Source organism: Budorcas taxicolor, chromosome X, assembly GCF_023091745.1.
Source record: "Budorcas taxicolor isolate Tak-1 chromosome X, Takin1.1, whole genome shotgun sequence".
In the NCBI taxonomy this organism is placed as follows: domain Eukaryota; kingdom Metazoa; phylum Chordata; class Mammalia; order Artiodactyla; family Bovidae; genus Budorcas; species Budorcas taxicolor.
In genome coordinates this window covers 129,300,405-129,317,672 of record NC_068935.1, presented here as the reverse complement: position 1 = coordinate 129,317,672, position 17,268 = coordinate 129,300,405, and the positions used below count along the sequence as shown (strand labels likewise).

Below are 17,268 nucleotides of genomic sequence, written 5' to 3'. Positions count from 1 at the left end.
AAAATCATCTCATATTGTCAGGAATTCTAGACTCATGCTGCCCTAAGAACTTCATTCACATCTTAATACCTCACAATAACCTCTCAGGAACCTGTCTCTTCCTTGATCAACCCCCAAACTTACTATGCCAACCCATCTGAATGAAGAAAGTCTCCAAAGGCTCCAAAGTATCAAATAGGGCCTCCTGTCTACCCAGAAACAAGGAGAGAGGAAGTTCCCTACTATTCAGCAATAGTTCTGAGAACCTGAAGAGTTGACAAGGCTGCTGAAGAGCCAAAGACCTAGGGAAGTGGTCAGTACTTATCCCCCGTCCAGGGCAGGGGACTGTTCATAATTCCTGGGTGAGGAGGAAGTGGTTAGCTCCTTAGCAAGATGAGGGATGGGTTAAGAATTCCCTCTTTAACATCCATCTCTCCTCTTACGTACTCTCTGTCTTTAAAGTTCCCATGGAAAAGAAACCCACTCTCAGCAGAAAATCTGATTTCTGTTGGGTTGTGCCGAATTGCTAAGGATCTATGTAGGTCTGTGGTTAAGAGCACAAGGTTGGGAGCCAGACATCCAGTTAGAAGGCCAGTTCTGTCACTCCCTAGATGCATAACCTTGGGTGAGTTGACCATCTCATGATGCCCTGGGTCCTTCTCTCATCAGGCTGTTATGAAAATTTGATTGGACACATTTTATGTGTCTCCTCAGAGTCCCTCAGCTTCACTGGCTTCTGAGGCCTTGGCCACCTATGGAGATGTCCCTGCATGCCATGGCTGCTGCCAGTGTTGACACCTCCAGCTACCTCAGCCCCTCCTGGTTGACTGTCAAGTTCTCCCACAGGGGTGGGAGCTACAGCAGCTACAGAGTCTGGCCTGACAGACCTCCACACCTAGACTGGAATGAAGACCCAAGCTGCTGGATGGGGTGCGTGGCCTCCTCGGAGGCTACTGGAAGGGCCTGGGGACAGTCTGGAAAGGCAGGGAATTAGCATCCTGGGGGCAGACTTTGGCCAAAGAGGGATGAAAGATGTAAGATGACAGAAAAATTCTTCCTCTTTCTTCCTTCATTAGAAAGTTCTGAGCTACAGTTTTCTGAACAGGCCTCCTGTGTCACCAAGCATCTGTTTTGCTTCCTGTCTCCCTCACTCCCACCTCCCTGAGTCTGCACAGGAGACTTGCCTTAGGCTCTGTTTTCCAGAGAACCCAGGTAAAATCAGGAGGAAAAATAACTAATACATGTAAAACACTCAGAGCCTCACTGCACAATACTATCGCCACCACCTCCATGTGGCTACTGAGCACAGGAAATGTGGTGAGTATGAATCAAGATGTGCTGTGTTAAAAAAAAAAAAGACAAACTGGGATTTCAAAGACTTAGCACAACAAAAATCGCATTATAATTTTATATTAGTTATATATTGAAAGGACAATATTTAGATAACGGACTAAAGTATATTACCAAAATTAACTTCAGCTGCTTATTTTTCCTTTTTGAGTGAGTCTACTGAAAATCTTAAATGACATGTGGCTTCCATTACATTTTTATTGGACAGCTCTGACTTTGAATATAGTGCCTTTTAAGCCTGAAAAAGATGTCAGCCATTTTCATTTCTCATCCCAAGAAGGTCTAGAGATTTTCTGTCCGTAAAGCCTAATGATAAAAAGGGAATGTGAGAACAGAAAGTGAGACAGATAAGGGAAAGGGGAACAAATCTTTATGAATCACTCTTTCTGTGGTTAGGCACATTATCTACCATGCAAATAATTCAATGACTACATCTTAATGTCCCTATTTAGCAGATGAGGAAATGAAGGTGCAAAAGCAAATTTTCCTGAGATCACAGGGGTATCAAACAATGGAACTGAAAGGCAGACCCAGGTTGGCTTGACTCCATAGTCCATGCTCTTTTCAATCTATCATACTGTCAAAGGATTGACTCTCTAATGGTACAGTTTAGATAATGTAGCTGAGATGTTTTGGCATGAGTGAGGACATCCTAGAATCCCTAAGTCACCCACACAGGAGATCACCTACACTAAACAAGTTGAAAGCTGTTGCTGGACACAAATCAATCCATCTCTCCTCTCTCTCCCCGCCACACCCCCCCCCCCCACCCGCACTGTGGGCACATGTAACACAAGTGGTCATGGCACATGATCACACAAACCCATGAAAACCCCTCTTATTTTGTATTTTTGCTCCATCATTCCCTGGTCCAACCCCATCATCCCAGTGGCTCTCAGTCAAATAATTAACATTCTTCCACAAGGAACAGTTACACTCGCCTACCATACATGAGTTTCTATTTCCTCCTATCCTTGCCAGCACTTGGTAATACCCAACTTCCTGATCTTTGTCAACTTACAGAGTGTAAAGTGGCAGATTATTAGAAAAGACATTTTTCTATGTATTGGTTAGAGGATTACCTTTTCATATTCTTCTCTGACTTCAACAGTTGGCTGGAGGATGTTCTTAAGAGCTGCTGTCCAGAGTTGCCACCAACACAAGCATCTGACTTCTCAAGAAGGCACAAATGTCTCACCTCAAAGAATGGGAGACTATGGGTACATGGCTTCATCTTCCCAACTATGCTGGTGCTCTGGCCTGGCCACATACATCGGTCTTCTGCAGATGGAACTGCTCTAGAGCTTGGAGATTTGCTTGTTCAACAAGGTCTCATGGAACCTGGCCTGGTATTACAGCAAATGTATGTCCTATTGTTTTAGGGATATTTTGGAAGACAAATGAGAACTGGATAGAATGAATTTAAGTTTAGCAGTCCTGATGGAGCCACATCAAGTCCAGGAGGGCAACCCGGGCTACTGTGCTTATAAAGAAAAAGAAAATCCATGTTCTACTGAAGCAGAGCAGAATTTAAATTGGGTGAAAAGCCTTTGGGATTTTATTTAGAATGGAATATTAAATTATAATTTCTTTTGATTTGGTTTATAAAGGCAAGGAGTTTTAGATTAGAATCTGACTTTCTTCTTAGAGATTTGATGATGGGATCTGTTCAAATTTGGGATATTTTAACATCTAGATATTTCTTATGCTATCACTCAGGCTTTTCATACACCACTCAACCTGGCTGCATATATTTTTGACAGGGAAATAAGATAGGGAGTCAATGTGCAGCCTAGAATATGTTATATACCTTGATGTTAAGAAAAGACTCTCTGTGCCCATTTCAAAACTTTCTGGTTAGCCCAGCTTATCCCAGACAGCAGAAGTTCGTTTTGGTGGGAGGAGGTCCAGGCTGATAAATTTCTCCTTTCCTTCCCTGAGGGGAGCACTCATTGCTAAGTGTCAAATCCAATAGGCTAACAGAATGAAACAATGGGGAATATGGTGGGAGCCTCCAGACCCTTCCCTGATGTCCCCAGGAGGCAACTGCCAGCTGCTCTTTGCCCTCCTTACTCATCCCTGGGGGTGGAGGGGAGGGGGAAGGATGCTACTCTCTTGATGAGGGTAACTTGAGGAAGTACACATGCTCAGCTCACACCCTTCTGGGCTTTTCCTTTTTTCTTTCCTCTCTTTCTCCTTCTGCCATGAGATAATAAGTCTGCCTCTGAAAAGGATGTCTATGACTATCCAGCTCTGCCTAGACATGTGTAACAAAGTAGGGAAGTAGGAAGCCCCCAAGGTCTCAGACACAGTCACTTGTTCTTCTCCAGATCTGACTAGTAACAAAGATGGTATTGGGTTTCCCTGGTGGCTCAGTGGTAAAGAATCTGCCTGCAATGCAGGAGATTCAGGTTCAATCTCTGGGTCAGAAAGCTTCCATGGAGGAGGGCATGGCATCCCACTTCAGTATTCTTGCCTGGAGAATCCCATGGACAATGGACCCTGGCAGGCTACAGTCCATGGGGTCGCAAAAAGTTGAACACGACTGAAGCAACTGAGCACACACACGTGCACAAAGATGCTATTTGGACCTCTACCCAGCCGACTTCTCCGAGTCTACCTTGCAATTCATTCCGAGGTTGGGATGTGAAGGAGGCTGATCTTCTGGTCTTCTCCTGCACCTCAACTCCCTACATCTGACTTCTGCCCAATTCTAAGTCCTCTCTGCTGCTTTTGTCTGGTTGACGGACTCTTGTCAGTTAAAACCTATGAAAACATTTAATCACAGTCACCAGGAACTCTCACTCAAAACTTCTCTTGGACTAATCAGTAACAGATGGCCTTAAATCAGTACCTGATGCTGGGAAAAGCCACCAGCCAAGTGCCCACAGTTCCTCAGAGACACTCAAACTCTCCGAGGCAGACAAAGATGCAGCTGGGTACTGACTCCTGACAAGCTGAGCAGCCACAGCCAGGCATGTGAGGAAAACTGGCTAGAGGCAGGGGTCTGAAGGTGGTGGGAAAGAAGGGCCTTGTTCTGGGTTTCAAAATGGTTTCCTTCCAACTGAAGCATTTAAATTTTTCCAATTGCTATTCATAGTTGGACCAGGAAAGAAAATTTGGGGCCATCATGGTTTCCTTCCATAATGTTAAAAAATAATCATCTACATGGGAGCAAAGAGAGCAAGGGGGCTTCATGAGGGGCTTAAGGTTTCATGAAAAAGAAGGAAATTAACATTATTTTATTCTTTATTGAACCCGGAGCTTATTCAATCCATGCTGTGTTCCAAATGGAACCCCTCCAGTTTCCACGTGGATGGCTCCTACAGACAGTGATGTGAATGTACTGTATCTTTGAAATTTTGCACTGTTTTGGTTTTGATCATGCAGAGAGGGAGAGAAAAGGCAGAGGGGGCAGAAGAGCAATTATGCCAGGTGAAACATCTTTGACACATTCATAATTAAAGACATTCGAGAATGACACTGACAAGTTAAAAAGACAGAGAAATTACCACGTTACAAGAAAAGCTTCACATGATAAAAATGATTAACCATTTTCATGCTTAAAACAATGGGCATAAGTTTTGGAGGCCTCCTCAAAGCACTGTTATTCCACTGGCCACTGACACCTGTGAACAGCATTACTTTCACTCATGCTATCTCCTTTGTGCCAGGCCAGTTGGCTCCGAGATTCAGGCCTGCTGTTTCTGTCCCTTCCAGACTGGGCCGAGTCTCCCGTCTGTTCTGCCTTCCCCTAAACCCACCATGTGTACTAGCCTGGTGACCCAGCAGAGTATACTCATGTTAGCAGTGAATATGTCTGTCCTTCCACCATGCCCTTCCAGCTCCCTGATATTTTTCCTCTTTTCTCTCACATCTTCACAGAGTTTTACACAAAGATGGCCCTCAGTACCACACTGAACTATGGTGGCATAAATACCTTCCTGAAAAACCCTCCTAATTTCCCAATGACCAGTACAGGAGTCCTTCCAGGAATGGTGGGATCTGACAGTTTCCTTGTTTTATTAAGAGTATGTGCAATAGCCCATGGTCTGCAATGAATGATGAAGAGGATTCTCTCTGGGTTGAAGACCACACATGCTCCTCTTTTACAGAGTCATCCCCATCCATGATTTAGAGCCCATTAAAGCTGAACACTTTTAATTCTTATTTCTCTTGGAGTACCTATACCTGACCACAGGAGAATTCTTAATAAAGCTTCAAGTAATCAGAATTCTACCTGACACCGAATTTACTCATCACATTTTAGTGTGACTTTGCTCAAACTGTTCAAAAGCCACATAACCCCAAGGATTTGTGCTTTGGTCAAAATAAAGTATGGTGTTCGTAGCTCTCAATGGTGTAGCTTTATATATGCCAGTACCAGTTTTTAAAATACCAATATCCACTTCATTTAAACCCACAAGAACTCAGTTTTTAATGCAATAGGCAAGAACCTCTGACACTGTCCTGTTTTCCTTCACTGTGGTTAGAAAAACTCTGTACTGTGTTCTGGGAAAAGACTTCTTATATCCCAAAAGAACAAGCCTTGACAGCCAGAGAAATGATTCTAATGACAGGGAAAGCATCTGCTCACCTTTACTGAAGGTGATACCTTGCTTTTTAGAGCTTTCATTATGCCCTTAGTCTAAATCCCTTACTAATTTGTAACCCTCATTAGTAATGGCCAACAATGTATGGATGGTTCAGGAAATAACTTTTGGTTTAAAAGTACACTTATTCATAATTTATTTATTGGCAGAAGAGAGCTTGTTGACACCACTGGAATGTTCTAGCTAAGTGACTAGGTTGGCAGGGACGTCTTAAAGGATAAGAACATCTGGCACCCTTCGTGTACACCAAGAATGGTATTTCTGGGGTGAATGGGCTGCCCTGGGCAAGAGCAGCCTTCTGAGAGCTGATGTGAACAGATCCTGACCACTGTTTATTTGAACATTCCTAACTGCAAGTGAAATGCCAACTATGGCTGCCAACTCACGACAAGTTCTCTGGTGTCTTCCTATTTACTGAACAAGACTAACAGACCTAACTGAGCCTGGTCTCAACACTGAATCAGAACCAAGATTTGCACTTGTCTGTGCAACAAGGCTGGTCATGTGCTTGGGCTACTGGGCCAGTGATGGGGCGGGTCCTACAGAATGAAGGCTTTGTGAAATGTGAGTTGAGACAGGGCTGCACACAGCACCCCACCCGACCTTACCCTCAAACTATGCTACTGAAAACCCTGAGAGAGAGGGATGCAGGAATATATATACAACCAAGGTCAACCTCAGGTAAAATCCGGGTCTTGGGTTTGTGTTTCCTTTCTTCCAATATTTCACATAGTCTCCTCTTGCCCTGTTGCAGCTCCACCAGGATCTGGCTGCTTCTGGTTGCCTCTGCAGCCTCCCATCAAGATTCCCCCCAAAACCAGTGCATCCCTTGTATCCAAGTCTTTTCTATAAGCCATTACAAGACAGGACCCCTGCCCTCTCGTTTTTCTTTCTTTCCCTTTCTCTCTCCATCCACACAAGCAAAATTACTTCTCTGTCCTCCAGACTACCATGGAAGTTTTACACATTGCTGTTTTAGCATTTCTTGTGTCTAGCTACTTCTGATGTTGGCCCATTTCTCCCCCCAGCTAGACTGTGACCTTATTTGAGGACCCGCTGTATCTTATTCACATCGTAGCTCCAGGGCACTGTGTATTGTACAAACAGCAGGCGTCTGTTGACTGAATGCACAGAACTCATAAGGAAATGGGAGCTGTGAATTAAATGATAACAGTCAGTCCCCAAATCCCCTGAACGATGAAGACACGATGGCTGCATAGACCTATGGCAGCTAAGAAGGCTTCACTAAAGTAGAGGGGACCTGGGTTGGACCTTGATGATGACTAGTGAGCAGATGGAAATGGTGAAATTCTCGCCACATTTCTGTGGGCTTCACACCTGACAGTAACTTTTCCCTGAACTGCTCTGCTTCCCCCTTGTCCTGTGCCAAAGGGAGACCAGGAGACTCTCTGCCTGGTGTGGTATTTCCTTTCCTCTCTCCCCACACTCACTCATTAAAATATTTATTTAAAATCTGAAAATGAAAATTCAGCCTGAATTTATTTAGGTGCTTATGAATTTGCTAGGAAGAACTTTTTTAAAAAACCATTCCTCATAGCATCTAATTAAACATGGACCATAAAAGAAAAGGCAATGGAAATAAAACCCAGAGGAAATGGAAACTGTTGTCAGACAGTAAGACAAAACCGCATCATTAAAAATCTTAAATGCCTACAATGATCAAATTATATTAGGTTTCCATAAATTGCCTCTTAGAGATAACGGCCATCTATTAAAAAATATTTAGTATTTAATATAACATTGAGTATCACAGTATTTTTATAAGCTCTTTTATATTTGTACCTATTTTTCTTATACTGAAAAATCCTAATTCCTAAAGATGTTAACAAACTTACTCATTTGTTTTATTTCTTAATATGTACAGAACCATTTTAAAATTGTAATGCCAATATTAACAATACAAATACAAAATGAAGCTTAAAACTTTTTATGTTTTTGCCTTTAGAATATACCCCACTCAAACTGTACACCCAGAAAACTGTGTTTAAAGGCCCTTAAAATAAGTATTTTCTCTGTGTGGTCTGAGATCATTACACAAATTTTTAGGTTCTTCATTTGTTTCTGCTTGGTTTTAAGGATTGGTTTTTTTTTTTTTCCCCCTTCTGGTTTAACTTGTTTTAAATACGTAAATATTTACATCTTTCAAAATTAAAAAAAAAAGACATACTGAGAAAAGTCTCAGGTTCATCCTTAATCTCCCTCCAACCCAAAGGGAATTTTTTTTTAATGTCCAGTTTTTACATTTATCACAGAGTGCTCTGCTGATTTAGAAATAAAAACAATTAACAGAGAGGCCTTTGGAAGAGAGGAGTCCTTTCTGAGCAAGTGTTGTTTTCCCTGTTTGCTCTTGAGCCAGCTGGACCCTGTTACCCAGATCCCTTTATCAAAAACCCACCGCCCCACTTGCAACCTCCCCTACTGGGAGATTAGCCAGTCTTCTTTCTCCAACTAGATTCATGAACTTGCTGGAATACTTCAAAGAAAAAAAGAAGAGTTCCTGTGCTACCTGCTTACAAGATTTATTGACTTTTAAATGCTGCCTTGAGAAGTTGTTGTTCTGGGCTTGGGAAAGAAAGAGAGGCCTCCCGTGGGAGGGGGTCAGCTTTCCCCTCATCACCAAGGGAACAGAAGGTAGCTCACAAAGGCTAGGAGGGAGGTGAGCTGAGAATCTGGTGCCAACTCTGAAGTCGGCAAGCTCTATTTCACACTGCCAGTCCAATTTTTAAAAATTCACATTTCCCCTGAAAGAGCTAAATGGAAACAATGTAAAAATGTTCTAAGTCTACTGCCCAGTGTTATTGCCCAAAACCCACTGATATTTGGACAAGCTATAAAATTATTTCCTTGAAAGCTACATAAACTACATATTTTTTAATCAAATTAAGGTAAAGGGGAGACTGATGAAATTCTAGATTGATGATAGAGTGTTGCAAATAACTTTGTGCCCTTGGAGTTTCCCAGATGAAAACAAAAGCTTGGCAAGTAGTATGGTGGGCAGCAGTTTCTCTCTAGTTCTGGTCTAGGAAAAGGCATGTGTGGTCACCAGTGGACTGCCACAGCCTGGGGACACCCTCAGCTCTTTGAATCAGAGGTGACAATCACAGGCTTGGTTACAGATCACATGCCAGCCCATAACATGGGCTAATTAGTGAGCAGGCTGTTTTTTGGCCCAAGGGACATGAGGTCTCCCAGTGCCGGCCAGGGCTAAACTGGGGCCCAGAAGGCAGAGCGCCCACAGGGACGCACTGAAAGCCAGTAAGTGCATCACAACTCCATGTCAAGCCATGCCCTGAAACACACAGGAGAGATGTTACTGCAGGCAATGAAACACCTGTCTGTGGACCCCCAAAGGGAACCGTGAACCTCCAAACCTCTGCTCAGTGATCGTTGTCACTGCTTGAATGTAAGAAACCTGCAGGAAACAATCTTTGTCTTCCAGAACAGCCCAAAATTCATATTTAAAGGGAAAAAAAATCAATCTGGTCTTTACTTCCCTGCTTCCGAACTCCTTAAATAGTTTATTTCATCGGAAACTAGAATTTAGCCAATTTTATTGCTCTCTCAACTTTTTAGTTAGCTTAAACTAAGCTTACTGCAGTCATTCTTAATCCCTACATTGTCGATCTTACTACTTTACCCTTGTTTCTCACAAGCCAGCGTTCATTTACATTTTAATTTCACTTCTGCACCCGGCAAATATTTACCGATTGCCTTGTATGTATCAGGTACTGTTTCAGGTGCTGGGGGCACAGTGGTAAACAAGATTTGAGCAAATTACATGAGATGTTTGGCAAATTCTTCTGGAAAGTGAATTTTTACAAGGTTTGGTTATCCAATACATGAATATACAGTCTGCTCATCAGAAGGAAGCTGCTTCTTGTTATGTCTGTAGGCCATGTGAATGCTGCACAAAGCTTCTGCAAAGAAGTAAAAGCAGCAACTACTTCTAGAGGCCTTACTCTACACCAGGGATAGGTTTAAGTTTTTTACCCGTATTAACCAAGTTAATCCTCCCAAGGACCCTCTGAGTCATTATAACGATCTCCATTTTACAGATGAGAAAACTGAGGCCCAGCAAGCTTACATGACTTCACTAAAGGCAGTCAGTAGTGGAACTGGCCTTGAACTCAATAGCCTGGCTCCAGATTACCTTTTTCTGACCCTGGTGGGGCTGAGGCCTCCTTAACATTTGCTTCTGACACAACGGAATTTTAAACAGCAGGAGGCAAGAAGAGGCATTTGTTGGGGAAAGAATCATGTCCCAGAGAGAACTGGCAATAAATATTCCTGATTGGCTGCCTGATACAGATGGAATGGAGTTTGGAGAATTTCATACTCTCATGAAATAAACATGTGATTTTTGACCTTCCAGAAGTGACAGAAACTATTCAAAGTATCCCGTTTTTATCTTTTCCCCCTTTCAGCCTTCACTTTAGATGATGCTCTCCTGGCAGAATCTTCCTCAAAATTGGCCATGGCTTCTTAAGAGCTGAGGAAATGCTCAGACACATATAATTGGGAAAACAGGGACACATCTACCTTTGGGATTATGACAAGGTCAGTCGTACTGCTTGCAAAAGCTTCCAGCATTCTGCAACAGACTTCCTTGTGGCTTCTGTGGCTGTGGGAACTGAAGTCCAGAAAGGTTAAAAGATTTGCCAAAAGCCACAGAGCTGGACCATAACGTCTTCTATAGGCACCTAACCAAACTGTCCCTTGTGATAAGTAAACTCCCGTGTCTTGGATCTCAGGGGTGTCACACACGTTACAAACCATGGTCCCCAGACCACAGCATCAGCATCACCTGGGAGCCAGTTAGAAATGGAGATTCTCAGGCATCACCCAGCTCTGCTGAATCAGAATCTGCATTTTAACAAGAGCCCCGAGAAACCCAAGCGAATATTAAAACTGGAGAAGCACTGGAATGGTCACTAATTCCATTTCTAGATATTTAATTTGTTGGGAAGGGAACTGTTGGTGACTCTTGGTTGGTTATAAGCATATCAGTCTCTTGAAAGGTATGTTCTCAGCCTCATCTCATGATTTAACTTACAATTATCTTCCTGATGCAAAACAACCTTCAGTTTATTTTTATGGTAGATCTAGACTTTTAAAGATCCAATCATTCCTTTGTAAGCAGATACTAAGGCTTCAAGTGTGCAAAATGACATTTCTTATGAGACTCAGAATGAAATGGTCAAGAGCCTTCCGTGTGTATAAGGATTCATGCTAGTGTCTTTTCCTCAGAGCAGGTTAAAGACTTTTCCCAAATCCAGCAAGCCCTTTTAGCATAGTCCACACACAGAAATCTCAGCCAAGCTTCTGCCCAAGTTAACACAAAGTAATCAAAATAATAATAAAACAGCTACCATTTATGTGGTACTTACAACACGTCTGATGCTGTTTTGACACTTTGAGTATTAAAACTCACTTTTAAACTTTTCAGTATTAAATTGAGTATTAAAAAATCATTTAATCCTCACAGCAACCATGTGTTACAGATGAGAACAATGGAGCACAGAGAAGTTCCGCGGTTTGCCATAAGCCACACAGCTGGTTCATGGTGGGGATTCTAATCCAGCTCGTCTGTGTCTCCAGAGTTCATGCCACTAACCACAGCACCACACTGCCTCTCAGAGTCCAAATGCATGCTGCCCAGGCTTTCAAGACTCCTTTATTCAAATGTTCTCATAATAAAGATTGATCACTTATTTAGGAGAATGTAATTCACTTCAGAGATTTTACTTGACAAAGGGAAAAAGAGAGGCCAGCAGCTACCAAGACATTATTTCACTCAGTTAAAACATTACTTCTGGTCTCTAACTCTTGGTTGGGATTGCAAGACCAGGCGGTCTGCTGCTTGGAAGTGCTTTAAAATGTCCTTCTGCCTGTAACTGGGACCAGCTCTGACATTAAAACTGCATTGTATTTTCTGTAAATGAGAAGCAGTTGTAAACACTAAGGATTCATCATGTTACTAACTTCTCTTTTCAGCTGCAGATAGCTCCACTTTTTTGGTAAGAGAAATTTTAAAGACAATCCCAATACACGTGACTGGGCAAAGTCTTGTGCTTTGGTTGAAACACAGAGAGGGAAATCCTTTGACCTTTAACATCGGCCTCAGGATCCCCAGAAGGCCCATCCCTGGAGTCCTGAAAATACAGAATGAAAACTGCCATGGGAAATGGAGTGAAGGGCCTCTCCTCTGTACCAGTTCAGCTCTTAGACCCTCCATGTCCTCTGCCTTGTACCTGTAAAGATCTCTCTGTAGAGCCGAAGAGAAGGAAACCCTGGATGCGCAGTTGAGAAGGGTGCTGCCCAGTGGTTGGCAACGTATGAATGGGTCACAGAAACACAATGAAGGGCAACTTTTTCAACTGCAAAGTGGAGACAGAGGCCTGTCAGGGCACAGGCAGCAGTCAGTTATCAATGCTTAACAGGGAATGAAGTTTGATATGCTTTTCCTCAATCGCTTCTACTTGCACTGGAACAAGGCAAGGACGCAGGACAGGAAAGAACTGCAGTTGCAGCGCAGGAAATATAAAAACCAGTAAGTCCTCACCAATAATCCCGACCAACTTGCTAACCACAAGGTGCATCCCACTGCCCAGCCACCATCCCTGTGGGTGCATATAAACAAAATTTAAATTTATTTAAATTAGCATTTAAAATAGCTTTAAGGGCTGGTTGCACAAAGAATTGCAAAGTGGGTCCCCATATGTTGATGCCACTGAACAGGTTAACAGACAACCAAAAATAGACAACAGGTAGCAAGCAGGGAACTGGAGGTCTCAGCCCCTCCCAGAACCCCCTTTCCATCCTTTTTAACCATTTCTGTGCCACCCACCCCAAACCAATGGCTGTAAGTAATAACTTGGGGAAAGGGAGCACAAAAGCCCAGCTCCCTTGCCCGGGGTGGGGCAGACTGATCCTCCCGAGTCTGAGTCCTCTTTGGGACTCTGCCTAAGATGACACCCTTGCTCGGCTACCTTCCCTTTCCTGTCCAGGTTCCTGTTTCTGTTCCCCAAGGGACACTCCCTTTAAAACCACTGCCAGAGGAGTGCTCACCTCTGGGTCTGCCTCTGTGGAACCTCACCTAAGAGACCACATGACCCAGCTCAGTATCTAGGAACCCAGGCTCCCGGGAAGCAGGTATGCAACTAACACAGTCCTGAACATACCCTTTCCGTACCAACATCTGTCCATGAAATTTAGCTGAAATTGATCTCATTCGATTAAAAGGTGGGACCCAGAAGCGAAATATATTAAGTCTCAGTTAAGAAGAATGTATAAGACATAAAGGGCTTCACAGGAGGAGAAGGGGATGACAGAGGATGAGATGAGTTGGATGGTATCACCAACTCAATGGACCTGAGTTTGAGCAAACTCCGGGAGATGGTGAGGGACAGGGAAGCCTGGTGTGCTGCGGCCTGTGGGGTCACAAACAGCCGGACACAACTGAGGGACTGAACAACAACAAGACATAAATGGGTTAAATAAATGTTCAAGTCAATTTAAAAAAAAAACCCTTTCTATGATGTAGCAATATATGGTCCTTACTAAGTTGAGCACAAATAATTTAAATATATCTTCAGGGAGTAGAGTCAGTTTTGGATTTTGATTCTGAAATGCACTGTTCTAATCTAAGACTATACCATAAATGAAAAGAAACAGACCCAATCTGCACACATATTAAGATGAATCTTGGCAACTGCTTTTTTACTGAACTTTTTACATGAGCTTGTTTTCCTATAATTTTCCTAACTCTAAGGGTTAGCACATGGCGAAAACCTTCCAGGTTCCCTTAGAGTGCACTTACTCTGACACCTCCAAAGCAGGTCCATCTGTCAGACGGGAACTGTGGAAACTCCATGAGAGCTGCAGACCCAGAGTGGCCCAGTCTCGCATCGCCACGTGCCTCAGCTTCCACAGACACCCCACGGCATGGCTCACCTTGATTCCCAGGGCTTCTCCAGAAATAACAGCAACGGTCACGCCATCTTGACTGGGTTTAGGGATTTCGTCACTTTTCAGTTCCTGGTACCGAGGCTTCACCATCTTCTGTGAGCTCCTCAAATTAACCCACAGTTGTAGGCCGTGGACTGGCTCCTCTGAGCAAGGCATCTCAGCATGCACGATGCCCTGGCCCGCGGTCATCCACTGCAAATACCAGAGCGACAAGAAGGAAGGGTGACCTGGCCTCTAATGAGCCGGCAGGTGGACGATTACACCCCAGTAACTAAGCCAGGCACCTTACAAGTGCTGCTTTCCAAGTCCCCAGGCACCATGAGGGATAATGAAATGACAGCGACAACTGCTGTGGCCCTTTCTGGTTTTCCAAACACATCCCATGCCTCCAAGTGTGAAATCAAAGCATCAGCTCGGGCATTCACAGAGGTGGAAGAACCCCCTCTTTGGCATCTCTGAGTCTCAGGTTGCCCTCTGAGATGGGAAGTTGCAGGCAGAGGGTAAACTGGGGAAAGCTCTCAGGAGATGCATCTTAATCAGTGAGAAAAGCAGGAAGGGGCACAAAGAGAAGCCAATCACCAATGCAGCTACAGTGGAGGCCTCAGCTGCTCCAGCAGGGAGCCCTGGAATTGGATGAAACTTTAGAATTGTCCCAGATGGAGGCTCTCTATCCTCACATCAACAAACCCTCAAGTGTGGGCCACGCTGCAGGAGGGAGCACCACCTTGGGAGAGGCCCTTCCCTGGGCAGAGGGCCGTGCCCGGAGCAGGATGGAGGATGGGCGCATGGTACATGTAGAGGCCCACAGACTCCACCACACCCCAGACAGCTGACTTGAGTCGGTTGGCTCGACTCTGTTAACGGAGTCCTCACTACCTGGAGAAAGTTACTGCCTCCACTGCTGTGCAGATCTTACATGCATTCATTTCCTTCTTAGTTAGTAGGAGCATATGAGGGGCCAGCCCCAGATGCCAAGCTTAGGATCTGGAGATGAAGAGCTAGAAAACAATAGGTAGATCTCCTGTCTGTCTCAGCTTGGCTCCTCCTGCAGAAGATCCTGAGACAGGTCTCCAGTGCAGGGAGTTCATCTAGAAAGTGTTGCAGAAAGGAAGAGCAAGCCGGACAAGGGAGAAAGCCAAAAAGGGGGTTAATGAGCAGGTTGCATCTGTGGGCACCTGAGCCTCAATCCTGCTGGGATCCATGCCAAGGCACATTAGAGCTCCTGCATGGAGGGTGGAAGAACCCACTTCTAGGGTCACAACCCTACACTTTACGTTCTGCTCTGGTGACATGTTACTGTTGACTTTTGGGCCATGACTTTTGCCCTTTTGCTTTTCTGCCTTTCCATCTCAGTTCAGTTCAGTTCAGTTCAGTTGCTCAGTCGTGTCCTACTTTGTAACCCCATGGACTGCAGCACGCCAGGCTTCCCTGTCCATCACCAAGTCCCAGAGCCTACTCAAACTCATGTCCATCGCATCAGTGATGCCATCCAACTGTCTCATCCTCTGTTGTCCCTTTCTCCTCCTGTCTTCAATCTTTCCCAGCATCAGGGTCTTCTCCAATGAGTCAGTTCTTCGTATCAGGTGGCCAAAGTATTGGAGTTTCAGCCTCAGCATCAGTCCTTCCAGTGAATATTCAGGACTGATTTCCTTTAGGATGGACTGGTTGGATCTCCTTGCAGTCCAAGGGACTGTCAAGAGTCTTCTCCAACAACACAGTTCAAAAGCCTCAATTCTTTGGTGCTCAGCTTTCTTTATACTCCAACTCTCACATCTAATTCCCTGATAGCTCAGTTGGTAAAGAATCCTCCTGCAATGCAGGAGACCCCAGTTCGATTCCTGGGTTGGGAAGATCCGCTGGAGAAGGGAAAGAGCTATCCACTCCAGTATTCTGGCCCAGAGAAGTCCAAGGACTGTATAGTCAATGGGGTCACAAATAGTTGGACAGGACTGAATGACTTTCACTTTCAATCTATGTTCACTGAAATGCCACAATTCAAATATTTGCAGCTGTCATCCCACAAAATACATAAATGATCCCAGAAAGCACCTGATATAGAGGTCAGGCTTATAAAAAACTGGCAAAAATGACCCAAGCGCTCCCTGGGAATTTTAACTGTAACATGTGTCCGACAGGACTAGTATGGTGGCAGGGTTTGGGTCATATTCTTAAGTGACAATACCTACCCTGAAAATGAACTGGAAGATAGAAAACTGTCTCAAAGACAGCAGAGAGATCTAGAAAGATGAGGACAGAAACTGGAGCAGTGAGTGTGGCAGCTGGGACATTGTGAGTGACCAGGACATGGACAGCTTCAGGAGAGGTTTGGGGGCAGTGCTGAGAGGCCAACCCTGACTTCAATGAGTGGAGGACAGAGTAGAAGAGAAGGCAGCTGAGACGGTGACTCGTGATTCCTCTTTTGAGAAACATAAGAAAAAGATTTAGGTAAGAGCTAAAAAATGACTGGGGGGGGGGTGGTTTAGGGAAGCATGAGAGAAGAACACAAGAGCCCTGCACAAGTTTCCAGGTGGAGTGCCAGGAGCCACAGGAAGGGAGAAGTCCAGGACGTGACAGACAGAGCAGGGACGCGAGACGGCACCAGGCGTGGGTGGGGTCATCAGCAACAGCCAGACTATGGAACCATCAGCCATTCCTCGTCTTGGCCATACCTGCAGGTCTCCTGGGTTCAACTGACCAGCGTGTCCGCAGAAGTCTTCATGGGCCATGCTGCCCCCTTCCAGGAGGTAAGATACCTTTGGGGGCGGGGTGGGGTGGAACAGAAGAAAAAGATGTTGGAGAGCTGTGAAGAGTTGTTCACTTTTTCCATTGAAAATGTGTTTAGGAAAACTTGCCAGGTGAGCTGAGGGGATGGACCTCAGTTGACAGGGCCCTGTTAGGCCAGGTAACATCTTTGAGAGAATTTCAATTGGAAGCCCCTTCCTCCAGGCAGAAGCAGCCCTGAGCAAGCAGAGCCCCTGACTGGGTGAGAGGGGCTCCAGAGCTCAGGGTGAAGAGAGGAAGCTCCCATTCAGACAGCAGGAACCCTGTTACCGAGACCACGCTGACAGGTGGGTCGGAGGACAGATTTCAGACCTCCACACCTTCCTCTACAAGCTGACAGGAGAAATCCAGAGGACCCGGCACGCACACCCACAAAACTGTTCAATAAATGCTGGCAAGATATGTCAGATGGTTTCACAGAAATTCAAGTTGACTTTTCCAGAGGCATGTCCATATTAAATCTAAAAGCGCTGTCCATGCTGAAATTCTGAATTGTCCGTCAGGGGAGCCACTAGCAACAAGTGGCTAAGTTTAAAGTAATTAAAATTAAACAAAA

The 17,268-nt window shown here is 44.5% G+C and overlaps 1 protein-coding gene across 5 annotated transcripts in view; it reads right to left on the bottom strand.

Annotated features, from left to right (window-relative positions):
* The window catches only part of PIR (pirin), a 98,284-nt gene that overhangs the window by 46,067 nt on the left and 34,949 nt on the right, over positions 1 to 17,268 (bottom strand). For all 5 annotated transcript variants that reach the window (XR_008201587.1, XR_008201588.1, XM_052663233.1 and 2 more), the window contains 2 exons: positions 16,601 to 16,684; positions 13,917 to 14,123 (listed from right to left, as the gene is read on the bottom strand). Coding sequence is in view for 3 of the 5 variants with exons in the window: in XM_052663233.1 (XP_052519193.1) it covers positions 13,917 to 14,123; positions 16,601 to 16,684 (291 nt within the window). In the remaining 2 variants the exon portion in view is untranslated. The remainder of the gene's footprint in view (positions 1 to 13,916; positions 14,124 to 16,600; positions 16,685 to 17,268) is intronic.